The 19,383-nt window shown below is 35.9% G+C and overlaps 1 protein-coding gene and 2 long non-coding RNA genes across 13 annotated transcripts; 1 reads left to right on the top strand and 2 right to left on the bottom strand.

Annotated features, from left to right (window-relative positions):
• Positions 1–2,209: 2,209 nt before the first annotated feature.
• On the bottom strand, positions 2,210–8,973 carry LOC141611684 (uncharacterized). 10 transcript variants are annotated; one of them, XR_012528694.1, is made up of 13 exons: positions 8,761–8,973; positions 8,045–8,100; positions 7,830–7,857; positions 7,607–7,737; positions 7,422–7,452; positions 5,701–5,897; positions 5,134–5,482; positions 4,952–5,040; positions 4,754–4,797; positions 4,554–4,637; positions 4,320–4,435; positions 3,760–3,864; positions 2,210–2,542 (listed from the first exon to the last, which is right to left on the bottom strand). XR_012528694.1 is itself a non-coding variant. In XM_074430275.1 (12 exons), the coding sequence occupies exons 7-12, from the start codon at positions 4,951–4,953 to the stop codon at positions 2,521–2,523; spliced, it is 429 nt and encodes a 142-aa protein (XP_074286376.1). In that variant the 5' UTR covers positions 4,954–5,482; positions 5,701–5,897; positions 7,422–7,452; positions 7,607–7,737; positions 7,830–7,857; positions 8,045–8,100; positions 8,761–8,973; the 3' UTR covers positions 2,210–2,520. The 10 variants fall into 10 exon arrangements, 6 of the variants coding, with proteins under 6 accessions (XP_074286376.1, XP_074286372.1, XP_074286374.1 ...); XR_012528692.1 differs by having other exon boundaries at positions 5,134–5,493; XR_012528693.1 differs by having other exon boundaries at positions 5,134–5,493; positions 5,670–5,897.
• A 920-nt stretch (positions 8,974–9,893) lies between these two features.
• On the top strand, positions 9,894–12,073 carry LOC141611685 (uncharacterized). Of its 2 annotated transcripts, none has more exons than XR_012528697.1 (2): positions 9,894–10,386; positions 11,537–12,073. It is a non-coding gene; the product is annotated as an uncharacterized LOC141611685 (long non-coding RNA). The 2 variants fall into 2 exon arrangements; XR_012528696.1 differs by lacking the exon at positions 11,537–12,073 and adding an exon at positions 11,240–11,475.
• Positions 12,074–16,415: 4,342 nt separating this feature from the next.
• LOC141611687 (uncharacterized) lies at positions 16,416–19,124 on the bottom strand. Its single transcript, XR_012528698.1, has 2 exons — positions 18,242–19,124; positions 16,416–16,886 (listed from the first exon to the last, which is right to left on the bottom strand). It is a non-coding gene; the product is annotated as an uncharacterized LOC141611687 (long non-coding RNA).
• Positions 19,125–19,383: the final 259 nt, after the last annotated feature.

The following is a 19,383-nucleotide window of genomic DNA, read 5'->3' on the forward strand; positions in this document are numbered from 1 at the left end:
TCTCAGACCTTATTTTGTGAATCTCATACCTTATTCAGTGAATCTTAGGGCTTGTTTTGTGAAACTTGATCATCATAAGTGGTTAAAATCACCTATTTTGCTCTTTTCTTTATTAGGTGAATCTCAAACTTTGTTTTGTGAATCTCAGACCTTGTTCAGTGAATCTTAGAGCTTGTTTTGTGAAACTTGGTCATAATAAGTGGTTAAAATCACCTTTTTTGCCTTTTTCCTTATTTGGTGAATCTTAGACCTTATTTTGTGAATCTCATACCTTATTCAGTGAATCTTAGGGCTTGTTTATTAGGTGAATCTCAGACTTTGTTTTGTGAATCTCAGACCTTGTTCAGTGAATCTTAGAACTTGTTTTGTGAAACTTGGTCATCATAAGTGGTTAAAATCATGTTTTTTGCTCTTTTCCTTGTTTGGTGAATCTCAAACCTTATTTTGTGAATCTCATACCTTATTCAGTGAATCTTAAGGCTTGTTTTGTGAAACTTGATCATCATAAGTGGTTTAAATAACCTATTTTGCTCTTTTCTTTATTAAGTGAATCTCAGACTTTGTTTTGTGAATCTCAGACCTTGTTCAGTGAATCTTAGAGCTTGTTTTGTGAAACTTGGTCATCGTAAGTGGTTAAAATCACGTTTCTTGCTCTTTTCCTTATTTAGTGAATCTTAAACCTTATTTTGTGAATCTCATACCTTATTCAGTGAATCTTAAGGCTTGTTTTGTGAAACTTGATCATCATAAGTGGTTAAAATCACCTATTTTGCTCTTTTCTTTATTATGTGAATCTCAAACTTTGTTTTGTGAATCTCAGACCTTGTTCAATGAATCTTAGAGCTTGTTTTGTGAAACTTGGTCATCATAAATGGTTAAAATCCTATATTTATATTTGTTCATCTATATGAGACTCGAACTCACATCTTGCGCTATAGCACAATGCTCTATCTTTTGAGCTAATAGATGATATTAGTCAAAAAATTATTTAGATGATATTTATATTTGTTTAACCTGCAGAGAAAATAACCATGAGTTAATTAGGGTGGCATAACACCAAGACAAACAAACAACCAAAGCATGCATCCAGAACCGAGGTAAGAACTCCGATTTTCACAAGACGGTATACGGAAAAAATAAACTAAAATTACCGGACTCGAACAAATGCAGGACTCGAACAAATGCAGTTTATAGCAATGCAGTTTATAGCAATGCACAAGTTATACTCACTCGTCCTATCTCTTTTCTTTGTTGCTGTCACCATTCATGGAGTTACAGGAGGAACAATGCTAACTCGTTAGTGAGACTGTTCTAAGGCTTAGTGCAATTGCAGACAGTCCAAGTAGAATTACCGATTAATATAAGCAGAGCCTTCAAGGCTATTCAGGATTTCAGGTGATATGGTCGAGTGCGGCTGAACAGGGTACCTTGTAAAAAATTCACCCTTATTCTTCATGTTAACCTTTGTGCACAAGTTCGTGTGCGATGAGAATGTTGTCCATGATGTTACAAGTAGGTACAAAAGCGTTTTGAAACTGTCCCACAATTGAAAATGGAATATGTATACAACCTATTGTAATTTATGGTTTACGGAGACAAAATCTTTGGAAGATGTTTGATGGAAACATGCGGGCATGGGATTTGCTTCTGTAAAATTCAGGTCGTCTATAATATTCATGAGATTTGAAAAATTACAGTGAAGTTTTATTTAGGGGCACATTACAATAAAGGCATGCGAGATCAAAAAGCATACCTATTACAGGATTACCTACTGGATACATATAGTTTAGTGCCAACGAAATTTCTCATCGCCTACACAGTTACACCATGATTTCCATTTTAAGTATACTAGTTGTTGCACCGCGCCCTATCGGGCGCGGTGCCCCAATTTGGTGAAATGCTAAGCGAAAGTAAGTCGGAAGTATAGCAACAAAATGCATCATGGTTTTCCGTGGTATTATCTACCCAAGTATCGTGCCCCCTATTCTCCCACTAAACATCACGTCATATTTGGATCATCCTTAGTTGTCTATCTCCACCGCTTCTATCCCATTCCGCCATTGTCCCCATTCCAACATCTGGTATCATTGACTCAATCACCCATATCTCCTATACTCGGGCTTATTAGCATGAAAAATTCATCCTCATAATCCTTTAAGAGGTTCCAAAGTTTCCACCGCTTAAAAGAGTTGTACCTGATTTAGATCCATGTCATTAAAATTGGTCTACCTCACTTATTAGTTGTTATAAAAAAAAGTTTACAATAATTTTTCTCATTCCCTCATCATTATAAAATTACAATTCAAAGTTTCAAATACATCTATCTTTCTAGTAAAACATATAAATTGGCAAGATAAATCTTAGATACTGAGTTGCTTGAATCGCTTTCAAGATGTGCTATCGTGAATCCGTGAGCAATTATTTTCCAAATTGCCACTTACCGTCACACTTAACTTTCTCCAATTCTGTGGTCAATACCCAGAGCACCTTGACACCATTTCTCCCTTCAAAATCCACATCCTATTTGTCCAAAATCCCATTGCTGAAATTAAAGGAAATAATATACCTAAGCAACAAAAAATATTCAGGAAAACTAATGTATCAAAAAGAAAAAACACAGCAAAAAGGTAGTATTATATTGAACTATAGAAGAAATACAAAAAGCTAAAATATCAAAAGGAGGCGTATAAGCTTTAAGTGTCCTCTTCTCCTTTGATTTTCCTTAGAACTCATTTCAGGTGATTATTCTACGGCTACATTTTGATGAGCCTTATTGCAAATTTCTGCTACCAATAACAAACAGACTATAGTTGAGTTTCGTGCGTCATAGATTTGAACTTTAATGGAGTATTGGTATAATTATTAGAGTTGAAAGTACAACAAAAGGGCCAACCAGCATCAAGGGCGAAGTATCATCTGACCACAAGCCCGCAATAAGTTCAAAATTCCTTCCTTTTTTCTCTCTTTTTGCTCGTTTTATTATGGTTTATTATTTTAATGTACGGTAGCTGTATGGTTTATAATTGTATGGTACAATTATGTATATATTTGATTAAATGACCTCAATTAGAGCTGAAACTTTTCTCTGAGCTGGGCTCGTGCTCAAGCTTAGATTTCTGAGGTGATCACAAGTTCATCCAACATCCAAGTTTGAACTCATATGGCTTAGTTATACCCCCTATCTTGCACCAACTGAAAAATACAGATATAACGCTATTGAGGATAAAATCCTATGCTACATCATTGTCATTAGATAAACAAAATACATTGTCCTCACAACAAGTCTATCACCAAGTATTATACTCTCTATCCGTAAGCCCATCACCAAGTCCTCTATTCTCTATCTCGTATGCATTGCGAAGCTTGCCACTAACAATAGAATACCGATTCCAGAAATACGTACCTTTTTGAGTGTTCATTTAGACTATTCTCGCTAGGAAAAAAAAAACTTCCAAGCTTCATTTGTAACGCTTTAATCTGGACTGATTTATTTTAAAAGAAAATGACCTAACTAACAATTCACTCTTGCCCTATTAGAATTACGACTTCATTTAGTATTAATAAGCACCCTTAAGGCATTCACCTCTCTTTGCACTCTAATGCTAATCAATGAAACCATAATGAGAAATTAAGCGACTAAATGACATTATAACCAGCATAAATCGACTAAAGAAAGAAAAACAACAATAAATTCCAGCATTTAACACAAGTTTTCAATTAATATGTAGTCGAAAAGAAAGATTAAGTGAAAAATATTACTTGCAATTTGAGTGTGTAAGAAATTCGTATCGCTCTCTTTGGTTCTTTCTTATTGGCACCTTCATCGTCATAATCACTGCTCTCTTTTCCCACCCATCATCTTCCCTACAATCATCATCACCATCGTCATCTATATCGTCAAACTCATCACTCTGAACAGCCTAAGAGGCTAAAACAGCACCAAATTCGTCCGACAAATATGAGGGTTTATAGGAATATGGCTATGTCTATCCATTTTTTAACGGAACCAAAGATATACACCTTTTAGTTCAGTCAATAAACCCCGTTAGCATTTTTTTTGTGAGAATTTTTGCACAAGTGGAGCTTATTGACGGAAATGGAGGGAGGAGTAGATGATTTTTCCATTTTCAATTCCTGTCTTATGGAAACAGTCTCTGTTGGGGAAATATTAAGTACATATGACCCCCTACTCGCTTTTAGCAGGGGCCTCTTAATAAGCACGACACTATGGTAATAACAATGATAATGATAGATAACACGAACATGGTTCAATTTATAAAACAGTTAAAACAATTACTTCACTGATCTCTAAAACTTACAGCAGGAGAGACCAACTTTCACAAGACAGTGCAAATGTAACCAAAGGTTCTGAGAGCTCTAATCCAAACGCACTTCTTGCAATCATCTCGTCATTTTTCACTCCTTTCGAGAACATCTGAGGAAAATAAATAAATTTAATATCATGTGGTTAAGGAAAGGGAATGAAAATGCAGTAACTGTAGGTCTGTAGCCAGAATAAAATCCATTAATTAAGTGAAAATGACTTGACGTACATATTTTGAGTGGTATGGTAACCTCAGTATGAAGTATTCGATTGTTAAGGCACCTAGTTGGTGTCCCCCCACATTTATTGTTGCCTGTGAAGTAAGTCAAGTAAAATTACATTATGAAAACTCGTCTAATTTATTGCTTAAAGAAGATAAAAACTACGTCTAATTCAATCGAGAATACTATATTAATATTCAAGCAGTACCTTTTGTATCAAGGCTATGACAGTCTCCGGAGTTTCTGGTGTTCCTTGTTCAAGAAATGTCAGAACCAAAGTACCAAGCTCAGGGCTTACTGCTAGTATATAAAAAGGCGGAAATAAAAGCTACTCTAGTTCATGTAACATCGAAACGGCGTGAAAATGTAGGTGTACAATGTAGTTCATAACATACATTCATCATACATGAATTGTAGATATTTATCCAGAATGCCAGTTTTTCCTGATGAGTGAGTCTTTGCAATTTGAGCGAGCCAAGTTTTGAGATAAGAATTCTGAAATGTCAAATTAATAGGACAATCAAAACGGGCACATTGTAGATAGTTATAATCATATAGGACACTAATAGTGAAAGGTGAAAAGCTTACTTGAGTCGCCGAATTAAAAACAAGCACTTAGCTATTCTTTTTGGGTTTATTTGAACGATCATCAATTGAATACATGTTCTTGTAAGGACCCACATCCGTATCAGAAAATCGTGAACAAATTTTATATGGATTGAGAAGCTCAGGCTCTTGAGCACTTTGAGAGGATAATGTAGTCACTGAAGTGAAACTTTCCAAGCTTAATGTTCTCCTAGATTTGCGCACTCTCGAGAAAATACTCAATAAGCACTTAAGGATGTTCTCAGCTAATTCATCTGAACTCTCATTTCCCGACTTCTTCTCATCCGGAAGAACAGGTTGCATGGGTTCTCCTTTGTCTTGGCCGTTCACTCTGCAATCGAGCTGAAGATTTAGAAATTCAAGACCTGGTTATCTCAATTCGAGTCATGTCTGAAACTACCAACAATTCTTGTATGAGAAAGTCTCACATATGAGACAACAACAAATTCGTCAGAGGTTGGCTTCACATGAAAGACCGTCCCATAACAATTTATTTGAAAAATTAAAACTGAATTTACTTTATCACTTATGCCAACGTGCGACATTAACCTTCATGTCGAGAGCTGTCCTCGAGACTCCACCTGTAATTGGAATATACTGCTTAAGTTTCTCTATATACTGTACTGCTCCGTCAGGAAACATAGTGCCTCCGTCAGGGAAAATAAAGTGTTGGCCTTCTTTTTTCATCCATCCTTAATGGCCTTTACTGTCTGCAATCTTGTTGTAAGGCAATTTGAGTGCCAAATCTGTGAGGCAACAACTGTTCATTTATAGACATTCATACAAGAGAAAGGGGAAAGCATAGATTGATAACCCGAATGCATCAACAATAGATGCTAAATAAAGATCAACAAGTTTCATAACATCAGACATTTTCATGTAAAATGATGAATTGTCAGACATTCAACATTTGTTTCAGCAAAAGCAGAACATTAAAGTTCATATCTTTTCACAAAATAACCTGAAGAATCAAATTTGCTTGATTCAAAACGTGATGCAGCAAATCTATCACACATATCGGAATGAAGTTTGATTCCAGAAGACTTCTAAGTAGAAAATCAGTCGGTTTAATTTCTAAATAACCACTTATAGATCTAACCTAGCGATTGTGCCTCAATTTTCAGTATTAGCTTTGTTGTTACCAGTCATGCAATGTTTGACTTATTTGTCCAATGCCTCATGCACCACGAATCAAAAAGACAATGGTTAGCCACTTCTTTACAGACCTCGGCATACATCTGACAACACCTCTCCCTCACCCTGACTTGTTAATGCAGCAGCCTCACCACAGGCAATTGGCCAACTCTAACTGCACACTTCGAGCAGAAAAGCCAATGGTTACCTTCATCCTCATATAGTCATATTAAAGAGTGGATCTTGGAAGAGATAGTCTCACATGTGAGACCACCCCAAGTTCTTATGTATTTATCATATAAATATATTATTGGTAAGTTAAGTCTCACACCTAAGATCATGTCATATAAATTATAGTGATATTCTAAACCATGCCTAGGTTATAACCAGGCAACCAGCCAAATGATTTGTTATATTACATACACGCCTAACACCCAAACACCTTTAAGCTAATTCTAATTGTGCTGTGATTTTTTGTAAGTTTCCTTTATAAATTATTACTGGATAGCATAGAATTAAGTTCGTGGAAACATAATTATTTCATTCTTCTCGTTTTACATCAACCTACCCACCAGGTGGGAGGAGATTAACCCTGCTCCCCCGGTAATTCAAATTATCATGTTTGACTGTCACAAATAAACTAAATCAATAATTTTGTCAAAACGCTAAATACATCCAACCTTCTGAACATGACATTCAGCAACTTTATTAATCTCGATTTTCTCACTAAAAATGCTTACTAATCGCAATGTTCTTGCCTAATCTGATCTCGACAACATGATTTTATTCACAAAACACACAAAAGTCCATCACTCTAACTGAACACATAATCAACATAACACAACTCAAATAACCCCTCAAATGGTTTACTACAGTACTGCCCCCATTGAATTCGGGGTACAATGGAGAATACCCCACTAACAACATATTTCATTCAAATGAAAACTACTTCACACAATTTTAGCTTATACTCATTCCGTCTCAATCGTGTTTGCCTCAAATTAAAATACCTCACACAAAAACATATAAAAAGTAAACAAATGACCGAGACGGAGGAAGTGCAAATCTCAAATAGAAAATAACATTATTATATAAACAAACAATCCTTAAAAAAGTGTGAAAATTCGGCAAAATACCTGACAAAACCAGGTAATCAACAACATAAATCTGCCAAAAAAACCACCACCCCGACAAAGTAATAAGGTGCATGTAATCAATTTAAAGCGAAAAGTAAAAGGGATGATAAACAGATACATACCGAAGTGAGACTATGAATCCAAATAATTATAAAAGAGTAGAAATGAGATGGAAGGAGTAATACCTTTCAGCGCTGCAGGTATATCTTTTTTCGGCTTTAAGAAGTTTCTCGAATCAGATGCTCCATTAGCTTGTATACACCATCAAGATTTTTCTTTGTGTATTTAGGTCTTTGATACCCACTTAATACAATACCTGTGTCAGAAAACAAAAGGACACAAAGTTGTAAAGACAACCTGAGCAGATTCAAAGCATCTAAAATTATGTAACAGCAAGCTAGATCTCACCTCATATTACCTTCATAATATCAGGCAGCTTTATAGCGCGATCACATGCCATGTTACCGGAAAAAAGTCGTGAGTGCAAAAATAAATTTGTGTCTACTGCATGAAAATGCTATTTCACTGATATTCATATCCTCGCTGACTTCCAGCTATAGATTGCGATAAAAAGACGAGGAATTTAACTCATGCAACACCAATGTTAGATTAAGTACACTTACATAGGGACTAAATTCGGCACATTTTTCCAGGCAACATAGTGCAATCTTTAGCTAACCTGCCATAAACAATCATCAAATCATTTGTACTTAAAAGAGATGCGTAGACTGCAAACTTCAGATTGCATCAACTCTATATACTGAGTCAGCGACAACTCTTAGGTGTGCGAAGAGTTTGAAAAAGGAGGGTGAAAATTCAAACATGTATCATTGATTGATCTTCATAATCATTTAATAAAGAAAAAAGTACCATAACAATACAAAAAACACGGTATAAAATCAAAACAACAAATTAAGGTAATAAAGAAAATAGTATAAAACTATGCCTACAATCCCAACTCTTAAAACAACAACAAAAGCATCAAAACAGAGAATAGCTCGCAATATCGCACAATCTGATCACTCATATAAACCCTAGCCCTATAACCCACGAAATTGTTAAACTTGTTCCTCAATCAACCATTTCCAAACAAAAACCACATGTCCAATTTGCTATTATTTCCTCTATTCGAACTCTCCGTATCCAAAATTTTAAAATCGGCCCAATTTTTTGCATGCAAACAATTTTAAACCTAAAAAAAGCCCCAAATCCCATTGCATGCAATCAATTTCAACCCAGAAAAATAAATTAACTTATTAAATTTAACTCAAAATCAATAATCCATCTCAAAATAGTTAACAGGTAGGAAACAATTCAGAATATGAACAGAGCAACTTACCTGCTACTGCTACGTGTATCAGCCGGGATGAATTCGTGAGCGCCATTGTTGTCGATTTGATATTTGATAAGCTATTTCTTGAAGAGGTAATAGAGGCGACGGAATTGGAGAGGCTTAATGTCAGATGAGAAAGAGGCCAAATGAAAGAAGTAAATCGCATCAGAGAGGAAGAGAAAGAGAGAGGCAAAGATGCCAGAAACGTTAATAGGAGAGAGTGAGACAGGAAGGAGAAATAAATAATAAAGAAAGGCAGAGGGGCAAAATAGGCAAAAACATCATATTTTACTGTTACAGCTACAGTAAGGTCCCTTTGGGATTTTAAAAGAGTATGGATAATCAAAGAATGATAATTATTGCACGTCAAAGCAACTGCGCCCATCCAATCCAAAGCCATATATACAAGGCCAAAAGCAGCCACATATTCTTGTAGAATCAATTGTTCCCAAACCGCCACCATCTCTTCTTCCTTTTTGTTTCACAGGGAGGCAAATCTGCATCTCAAAAACCAGACAAATTCAAAAATTATGAAAAAAACAGCAAAAATGGAAACAAAATTAAACCTGAACAGCACTATGAAAGATTCCACCAAAACCAATACCATCTTTGAAGAGCTTATTAATGTTGGAAATAGCGTTGTTCATCTTTTCGGATCCACTGTTCGTCACATCATAGATATGTAGTACAACATCCGTCATCTCTTTTCCCCAAATTCTAGGGTTTATATTTTGCGGAATATCACAAAAAGCCTAAATCATGAATTTTTTTTGTTTGTTTTCCGACACTTATTCTCTCTCTATGAATGTCGATTTCGGAGAAGAGAGGAGAAAAGTGACGGAGGAGAAGACGAGATGAAGAGAGAGAAAGTGAAGAGTGTGGAGTCAGTGGAGTAACTGAAGAAGTATGACGTGAATGGTGTTTGTTAGATTTGGTTTTGTACGAGACACGTGGAATTATCTAGTGCGTTATTAGTTTTTAGATCCAATGGTTTAGAAGGTGTCCAGCCGCCTCACCCTAAGAAAGGTGTCTCACATGATTCAACCTCTATATATATATATATCTATATATATATATATATATATATATATATATATATATATATAATTAGGATCTATTGAGTCTAGCTCTTAGGGTGAGTCCGTCCTACCAATCCTAGCCATTTGATCATCTCAATCGAATGACTCAGATTTAATCTAAGATTTACATTGTAATTATAAGCTATATAAACCCGTCATCTTTCACAACTTCACTCATAATTCAGAAAAACTTTCTCTCCCTTCTTTCTCTGTCTTCCAATTTCCACCTCTTTATTCAGCTTGCTCATAATCTTCACGATGATCTTCAATTTTCCAGTGAATCCTCTTTATCATCTTCAATTTTTGTTTAATTCTTCTTATTCATCTTTATTTTTTCTGCTTCTGCTTCTTCGATTACTCTAACTGTTCTTACACGATTCCATGTTTTATTTGTGTAAAGGTGCTTAAGCCGATCTTCATCCTCATCTACAATCATCTATGTGGTTCCTTTCGATTTAGGCATTTTCTGCACTTTTTCCTACAATCGCTATTCATCTCTAGTTTTGTTTTCATCGAATCAAGCTTTCGATTCGCGCTTGTTACGATTCTCCAGGTTCTTCAATTTCATTTCTCTTATGATGAAATAGAACATTTCTCGCAATTCAATTACTTTTCTTATCGATCTTCATAATTTCAATATGCTTATCAATGGTTCATTTTCTCTTATTATGACGATTATGATAATTATTTGCTCAATATCTAAAAAATTAGAGAACTTTAGTTTGAATTGATTATGTTTGCATTTTTGTCATTTTCCTGATTTCGGATTTGATTAATTACTATGATACATGATATAGTCGTTGAGTAATGTACTAATGTATACTATGAGTGTCCTAATTATCAACCTGTTATTTATTTAATGAATGTTTATGCTTATGTTGTAACTCGTCTACAATAACTGTATCACTGTGTTTCGGTAATGGTCTACTTGTGTTACAATAATACTTGTAAGCGTGTTACGATACTTGCATAGCTTTGTTACAGAAAGATTTGGGGTTTGTGATACGTTATTATTATTGTTGTAATTCATAGGGTGAGTGTAAAATCTCGCAAACGCAATCCAGTACATCCTATTGAATGGCTATCTCGATCCTTAATGACGGGCGACTCTTTGTATTTGTGCTTGTGCTTGCTTACACTTTACTTGGTGAAATTGTGGTATTGGTGTGTTATAAAGGTATAGTTATTATAATGGTTTGAGTGTGTTACTCTAATGGTTTGAGTGTGTTACTTTAACGATATAAGTGTGTTACTCAATGACGAATTGCGATAATGGAAGAATGGTGTTCTTTTACTCTAATGCTATAATAAGAATATGAGATGTATAATGCGTGGAATGTATATTTTACTCGTGTTACAATAACAGTTATATACTTTGTTACAATAATGGTTTTCTCGTGTCACAGTAACGGTATCATTCTTGAAGTGAGTTTATGACATGTCTCTTGGATAGCGTGCTACATTTTGTAAGATACTGCATATTACATCTGGTGTCATGCTATTCGAGTATTCAGTGCTTATAAGTTATAACCTGTGTGTAACTACTGTTAGTTTAATGGTATAAGAATGTTACTTTAATTATATAGGGGTGTTATATTAATATTACTGTAATGTTATTCTGATTGTAACCTTTTTTTCTCAATTGATTTTGTTCAACTACTATTGTCAAGACAAAATGATAAAAGGTCGCATCTCTCTTGCAGCATCAAGCTGTTGTAGTGGGTTTTAAGACCCTAATAAGAAACAGGACTCACCGAGTGTCGCAAAGGCAACTACATACTTGATATTATATCGAAAGACAATCTTGATCTTTACTTATGGTAGAATCTCTTTTGCATTTGTTAAGACCAATATCTCTTACATTACCTTTTGGTCTTTATGTTGCATATTTGTACAGATTGTAACCAAAGTAGTGTTTGTGCATAATCAATTGGTCTCCCTTGTGACGGGTTACCATTTGTGGCGGATATTTTGTGAGATAAAATGGTAACAAAATGGGTTAGTGGAGAAAGGGGACCACATGAATAGTGTTGCAGAGAGAGAAAAAGTGGGTACATTGTGAGGTAAAATGGTATCCGTCACAAGCTTGTGACGGATATGTCATGTCTTCAATGAGAATTTGTGGTGCATAATTGATTACCTTTGAGCACAACATTATTGTATATTGTAAAGAATTGATGTTAATCAAACAATCTTTTATACTTATCTTTGGAGAATGAAGCATATCTATTGGTATGTAATTGTGTCTTATTTTTTAAGCTGGAAGAAGCTAACGCTTAAATTATTGACTCACCAGTAGCATTAACTGAATACTAGCTACTAACATTTTTTTTACTTGGCAAAAGAATAGCACAAATTGTAAATTCCAATATGTAGTTCAATTACGAAATGCTATTAGCTCAATGGTAGAGCGATGTAAAACTATTCACATAGATGTGGGTTCGAGTCCCTCATAGCATAAATAAGTTGTTAATATTGATTGTTTTTACACTATATATTCCATGTATTCTATTCACATAGTTGCGCGCTTAGCCATTTTAGAGTTCCAGAGGTTATTTCGTGTATGAGTATACTGTACTGTTAGTATTCTATGGTTTTATGAGTCAGTGTTTAATGGAGAAAACAGAGCATCACTTCACCAAGAGTTATTTGCCTAGGAACTGTTATACTCAACCTTAAGCATATGAACCAGTCTTATCAAGCTATTGCCATGAGTACTAAATGAATGAACTAACTTAGCTCTTAAAGTGTACAAGAGAGAAAAATAAACTACGAGCCCACTAGCTAGTACGTCGACATTTATCTATTGTCATTTGGATCTTTGTACTTTGACGTCTATTAGCTCAAATGGTAGAGTGTTATGTTATTACACAAGATGTGGGTCCAAATCCCACATAGACGAAGGAAAAATTCTATGATTTAGACCATATCTTAAATTTATTTTTTTGGCTAATTAAGACAAACTTGGTTAGAGAAACATTTTGGGCTCGTTGCAGGCAATGTTGGATTAATCACATTAATTTCATAAAGTAACAGTTGTTATTTGATGTAGTAACAATGAATAATTAGGCTATGCGGGATTTGAACCCGCATCTTTGTACAAGATTTGTACATTGCTCTACCATTGAGCTAATAGCCTTGAACAAATATTGAAACTAATATTGAATATTTATACTCAATGGAGTAATGTCAATAATTCTATAGAGTAATAATAGTTACACTATAGAGTAACACTAATTTTGAAAATGAATATTCTAAAGAGTAACAAAGTAGCACTTGTAACACAATGGAGTAATGTGAATAATGCATTTTGCTTTGCCATATTCATCCCGCATAAGTATTTTTGACCCGGCTTAAGCGTCCGTCTTAAACAAGAATTAATAAAGTAATAAAGTAGCACTTGTAACTCAACATAGTAACATTAGTTACTCTATATAATAACAATGAATCATACTCCATAGCTAACAAATTCTGCAGTTGAGCAACATGAACAAAGGGAGACTATGGAGGAACCACCAAATCCTTTGTCCAGATTCTACAGCAAGAGATTAGTGAGGTTTCTTGGCCGAGAAATGTCCCCTTTTATGTCTCTAATTTTATTTAGGGACTTGATCCACTTCTTATTCAACAAAAATAAAACAAATATACTCAACGACCAATTCTAGATAACTGCTTAATCAACACTTTACATTGCACAAGAATAAGTTTCTATATGAGACGATGGATATGTTTCTAGGTTATGGCCATGAGATTTTCAATGATAATAAAATTCATGTTATATGAACATTAAATATATATTACAATAACATTAAATATGTATTACAATGACAAACACGTCGAGAAGATGAACCTGCTTGTGATTTCATTTGAAACTTGAAATTCTAAAATTATATATTGTATGTTAAAATATCATCAATCAAGCTCGTCATCAGAAGAATCAAAATAAATATCATAAACAAAGATAGAGACAGTATATCAGTTGAAAGAAAAAGAAAAGATCAATCAAAATCAAATTAATTTTCCAAATCTGAAATAAAAATCAACAATTAAGCACAAAATTAACACGGAATCAAATTACAAATAATCCAAGACAATAAATGAACGGACGAAACAAAAAGTTTCGAAAGAGGAGTCACGTGTACCATCTTCAAGGATTGTAGAACTTGTTGTTGGCCAAAGGGACGAAAAAACATGGATTTGAGTGAAGAATCAGAAGGATTAGAATCATTGGAATTGGGATCGGAATCAGAAGAAGATTAGTAATCCTAATGGTGAATTTCCTCGGAAATCTTCTTCGTAATTTTTTTTACTTGATTTTGGGGATTTTTACTGGAAAAGATTGGAGACAGAGAAAGAGGCGTCTAATGGTTTTAGTTATAATTGTGCAGCTTGACGTGGCGCAATCTGGGGCGTCCAACAGTATTAGATCTGACGGTGTATAATAATAGGACGGACTCACTTAAAACCCCGGACTCACCGGATCCCGATATACCCCTATATATATATATAAATGGGATCTCGTGCGAACTTAAAGTTCGGTGCGAACTTACGAACTTAATAAGGACGGTTAGATTAAACAAATGAAGGGTCTAGATTAAAACCCCAATAACTCCGTACTTTTTCCTTATAACCCCACCACTACTCTCAGTCTCACTGACCTCCCACACACAACTTCTTCTCTTACCTTTTGACGTCGGCACCGGAGCTCCGGCAGCCACAGACAACACCAACTCCTCCTCCTCCTCACCTTCTTCTCGCACTATTGAACCTCCCCTTGCATCTGCACAACATCACCGCCTTTGTTTATTTCAGGCATAAATTCACCGTCGCCGGTGTCAGCGACATATTTTCCGGCTGATTCTGACACGGTTAGATTCGGAATGTATACTCAAGAGCACCTGAAGTATTGTTTTTTGGAAATTTCTTGTCCTTTTTTGTAGATCTAACCATTAATAAACGAAATTCAATTAAAAAATACTGTGTGTAAGGTCGTCGTTTTCATCTCGACGATTATTCCAAACTTTGCCGGCGACGTCGTTTTCATATCTGAACTTTAAATTTGCAGATCTTATTAATATAAAAACGATGAAGAAAGGTATTCGATATTATTGATTGCGTGGTGGTTATGGGAGAAAGACGGTTGTTTACGTGGTGTTCGTCGAGGAGGGTGATTATGATGGTGTTAGGTTATGTTGTCGCGGTCTGGTGGTAGTCACGGGTGAGTGGTGGTGGTGGCAGTGTCGTGGTTCTGATTATCTCACCGGCGTCGTCTATCGTTTTGGTGATGTCATTTATGTCGCCTGCTATGGTCGTGGTACTGCTGGCCTGAGTATTGGTGGTCGTCGGCGATAGCTGATAATGGTGGGTGTTTGTGATGGTGATGGGCGACAATAAGTGGTGTTAGTTAGGGGTGGGAATGTGTTATTTGGGTCATTAGTGTGTGGCGGTGGTGATGTTAGTCATTAATTTTTGGTTGTGGTGGTGGTGGCGGCGGTATAGTGGTGGCGGCAGCAGTGGTGGTGAAGGTGGGGGCAGTGGATACATAAAATACCTCAGCGGATACACTTCGTCTTACTACCGGATACATGTGTATCTAATAGGGGTGGTGGTGACAGTGGTAGCGGCGGTGGTTGGGTCGAGTGCTGACAGAATGGGTCAAATTGGCGTATCTGGTGGCCGGAGGTGACGGTGTTTGGGTCGAGTGCTGCTTGTGTTTGGTTCGACAAAAACAAACTATTGGGTCAACAGTTTATTGGTGCTCGCTGTGAAGTTAGGATCATCACTAGAGGCGACTGTACTTGCCGGAGTATTCGTCTGAGATTAATCGGGGATGCAGCTGTTGGCGGTGATGGTGGGCTTATGGTGAGAGTTGGATACACAAATTACCACTCCGCATACATATGATATTACTCTCGGATACACAAATCGATTTGTGTATCCGATAGTTATTAGCATGTGTATCTGGTAGTAATAGATACATGTGTTGCTGACAAGTTTAGATATTGCGATACGCCGATACTTGTCCATTCTTGATCTTGGATTTTAATGTAGACCTACAAATACTCTTGCTATGATGTAATTTATCTTGCTAAGATGTAATCTCAGATTATAGTGAGGATAGTTGTAATAGTTTTTTTGAATTTTGTACTCTGGTACTTTTAGAACAAATTATAAACATTTAAATACACTTATTTGAATTACTAGATACATCCCTTTAGCTTACCAGATACACTTATTTGAGTTACTAGATACATACCTTTAACTAGCTAGATACACTTCTTTAAGTTGTTAGATACGTGCCATTAGCTTGCTAGATACACTTATTTAAGTTACTAGATACACCTCTTTAAATAGCTAGATACACTTCTTTAAGTTGTTAGATACATCTCTTTAACTGCTACAGATATACTCATTTAAATTCTAGATACATCCCTTTAATTTCTTTAGATACACTTATTTAGTTCTTTAGATATATACATTTAATTACCTAAATACATTCTTTAAGTTATTAGATCAACCTTTTAACTCGATAGATCACTCATTTAAGTTCTTTAAATAGATACTTTTCACCACAAGATAAGATTTAGCACCCACTTGCTTTCCACTGTCCTCTTCATTGGACATCAAAGTTTGACGCATCAAATCTTTATATTAGGAAAATAATTAGGAACAATAGCAAAAATCAAATACTAGCATTAACGATCAAGCTTACAAGGAGCCCTAACAAAGCTCCCGCTATTACTTCGACCTTAGTATGGCCAATTGATTCTTTCAGCACTGGAAACCGAGCTGTTTTTTTCGATTTTATACCCACATTTTCGAAGCTTGTCATGTCTTTCACATTATGACTTTTCCGCATCTTAGATTCAAGTCGAGTTGAAGTTGACTGTTCATTTCAAAATGTGCTGGGTTCTTCAAGAGTAGCTGAAGTCTCTGAGTTTGTTGAAGATTATTTTCCTGGTATAGAATTAATAAATATCATTACCATCGTCTATTACCGACTTTGTTTGGTATTCTAGTAGCAACATGAATCTCAACTTCCCTCCTGACTCCCTGTTAAGAAGAGACCAGAATAATGACCAAATACAACCAAAATTTAATTCACTATCCAATATCAAAGCAGCCAAAGTATCATTATTCCTTGATTTAGAATATGAAGTAAAATGACCCACTAAATAACTGCTACTCGACTGCAATGCCCAAAATTTTCGTAGCCGACCCTAAACCCTTTCCCGTCTTAAATTTAGGTTACATGTCCCCTTTGTTTGATTCTATTAAGTTGTTAGATGCAATCCTTTAGCATGTTAGATACACTCGTTTAAGTTGGTAGATACATACCTTTAGCTAGCTAGATACACCCCTTTAAGAGTCTAGATACATACCTTTAATTTGCTAGATACACTTCTTTAAGTGGCTAGATACATACCTCTAGCTAGCTAGATACACCCTTTAAGAATCTAGTAAATTAAAGAAGTGTATCTAGCAAGTTAAAAGGTATGTATCTAGTAATTTAAAGAAATGTATCTAGCAAGCTAAATATATGTATCTAATAGCTTAAAAAAATGTATCTATCGAGTTAAAGGTATATATCTAGTAATTTAAATGAGTGTATCCACCAAGTTAAAGGTATGTATCTAGTACCTTAAAAAAGTGTATCTTGCAAGTTAAAAGTTATATATCTAGTAATTTCAAACGTTTGAAATTTCTGATAAAAGGTGAAAAGGTGAAAATGTAAAGAGAGGTATGATAATTTCACAGAAGAAGATGGACACAAAAGAGACAAAAAAATGCGCTGAAGTCATTCATAAGAACAAGTAATCCTCCAAAGCCATAGGATCAGTCTTTACTGCAAGGGTTAGTGTTTGTTTCCCTGGGAAAGTGAAAGCCAAGGTTTCACTTACCATCTGACTGACTTAGGGCTGCTAGCCTCCAAAACCAAACCAAGGCATTAGATAGTCTAATGGGCATAGGTATGCGGTTGAGTACCTATGTTATGATTTTTGACAACATTACTCCAGTGAACGAAGGGCTCCCGCAAATTGCGGAGTACCCTTGTGCTTGCAACACAAACATATTGTTTCCAATTGTGTCGAGCTAAGCCTGTTTAGTGAGCCATTATGGAGCTTAGTAACGACAAAAGGTTTTCATTCTACAAATTTAACAGCAATGACAATAAAGTGTCATGAGTCCCAAAATCATTTGCGATCGACAACACGAATCATCATTTAAAACCGGGATTTCATCTGGGTCATTTAAATGATTGTTTAATTAATTCTGAATAAAGATGATGCATTTGGGATCTAGACTTATACATGAATACCAGGAAAACCCAGACTCATAACAACAATTTGTAAAAGGTAGATCAAGATAAATTGCGACATTAAGCAATGATCAAAACATAAGAATACCTGGCAAGATCCATCAAAAAGAATATGTCATTAAAGCTAGCAGCACTCATGCTCAAGTACTGCCAGAACCACCTGATCTCCACCGCCTACAATGCCGACAATCAGGTGACACAACGCCAAACACCAATGTCACGCACTCATGCTCACCAGTGACACACCAAATCGACCCATCAACATTCTCGTTTCCCCTTGTCGTCAACACACTTCCCCCACTCCGCCGCTACTTCTCACCATTGTGACCACCATAACGACCACATCACCTTCCCCTTCGTATGAGCTAAAACTTATCACCATAATCATCTTTGTATATCAAATTTATGGAAAGAATGAGATTAAAAAAAGTGACCAAAACGAAAACTATAATAGAATCTGAGATTTAAAATGATAAGAGATATGAAGAATCGCGAGAAAATAAACAGGAACTTTCTCCAAGTCAAACCAATAACCACCAATCTTATTACCATCCCCAGGTTGATGTACAGTAACTGGTAAAAAGGAGGCAATCGAAGCAGATGCCTTCAATACAATTTGCCTGCTGAAATCAAAATCAATAGGCTTTGAAAAGGTTTCATGCAAAATCGCTTGACCAGGAGAGATCCAGGAACAAGCAGCTTTATGATCAAGATTGGAAAGTTCAACTTTCTTCAGCCGATTCTTGTGAAATGAGTCCTCCGGTGGTGTTGGAAAGGCAGGGAAATATAGAGGTCATGACTCATGGTTAACGAAAATAAGTACCAAAGAAGGGGATGCGCCGAGGCCGACACTGGTCACCAGTGGTGCGCCAGCATCGTTGAATCTCGCCGGCGGCGGCGACAGCAGGTGAGGATAGGTGATGAGAGAGGAGAGTGGAGGGAGGGAGGTGGAATACGGAATAGAAAAGGATAACAGTTAATTTGGAGTAGCTGTTAACTTTTTGCGTGAGATACCGTGACAGAGCCTTAGTTCGTACAGTTCGCACCGTACTTTAGTTCGCACCTGACCCCGCCCCTATATATATACTCCCTCCTATTCTCTATTTTCTTCCCTATTTCCTAAAACGGATTATTCAGGTTTTCTTCCCCTTTCCTTTTTTGGAAACTTTTAATCTTATTTTATTCATTCCTCTCTCCTATCACCAAACCCCACCCAACTCACAATTCCTT

This window comes from Silene latifolia, chromosome 11, assembly GCF_048544455.1.
Source record: "Silene latifolia isolate original U9 population chromosome 11, ASM4854445v1, whole genome shotgun sequence".
Lineage (NCBI taxonomy): Eukaryota > Viridiplantae > Streptophyta > Magnoliopsida > Caryophyllales > Caryophyllaceae > Silene > Silene latifolia.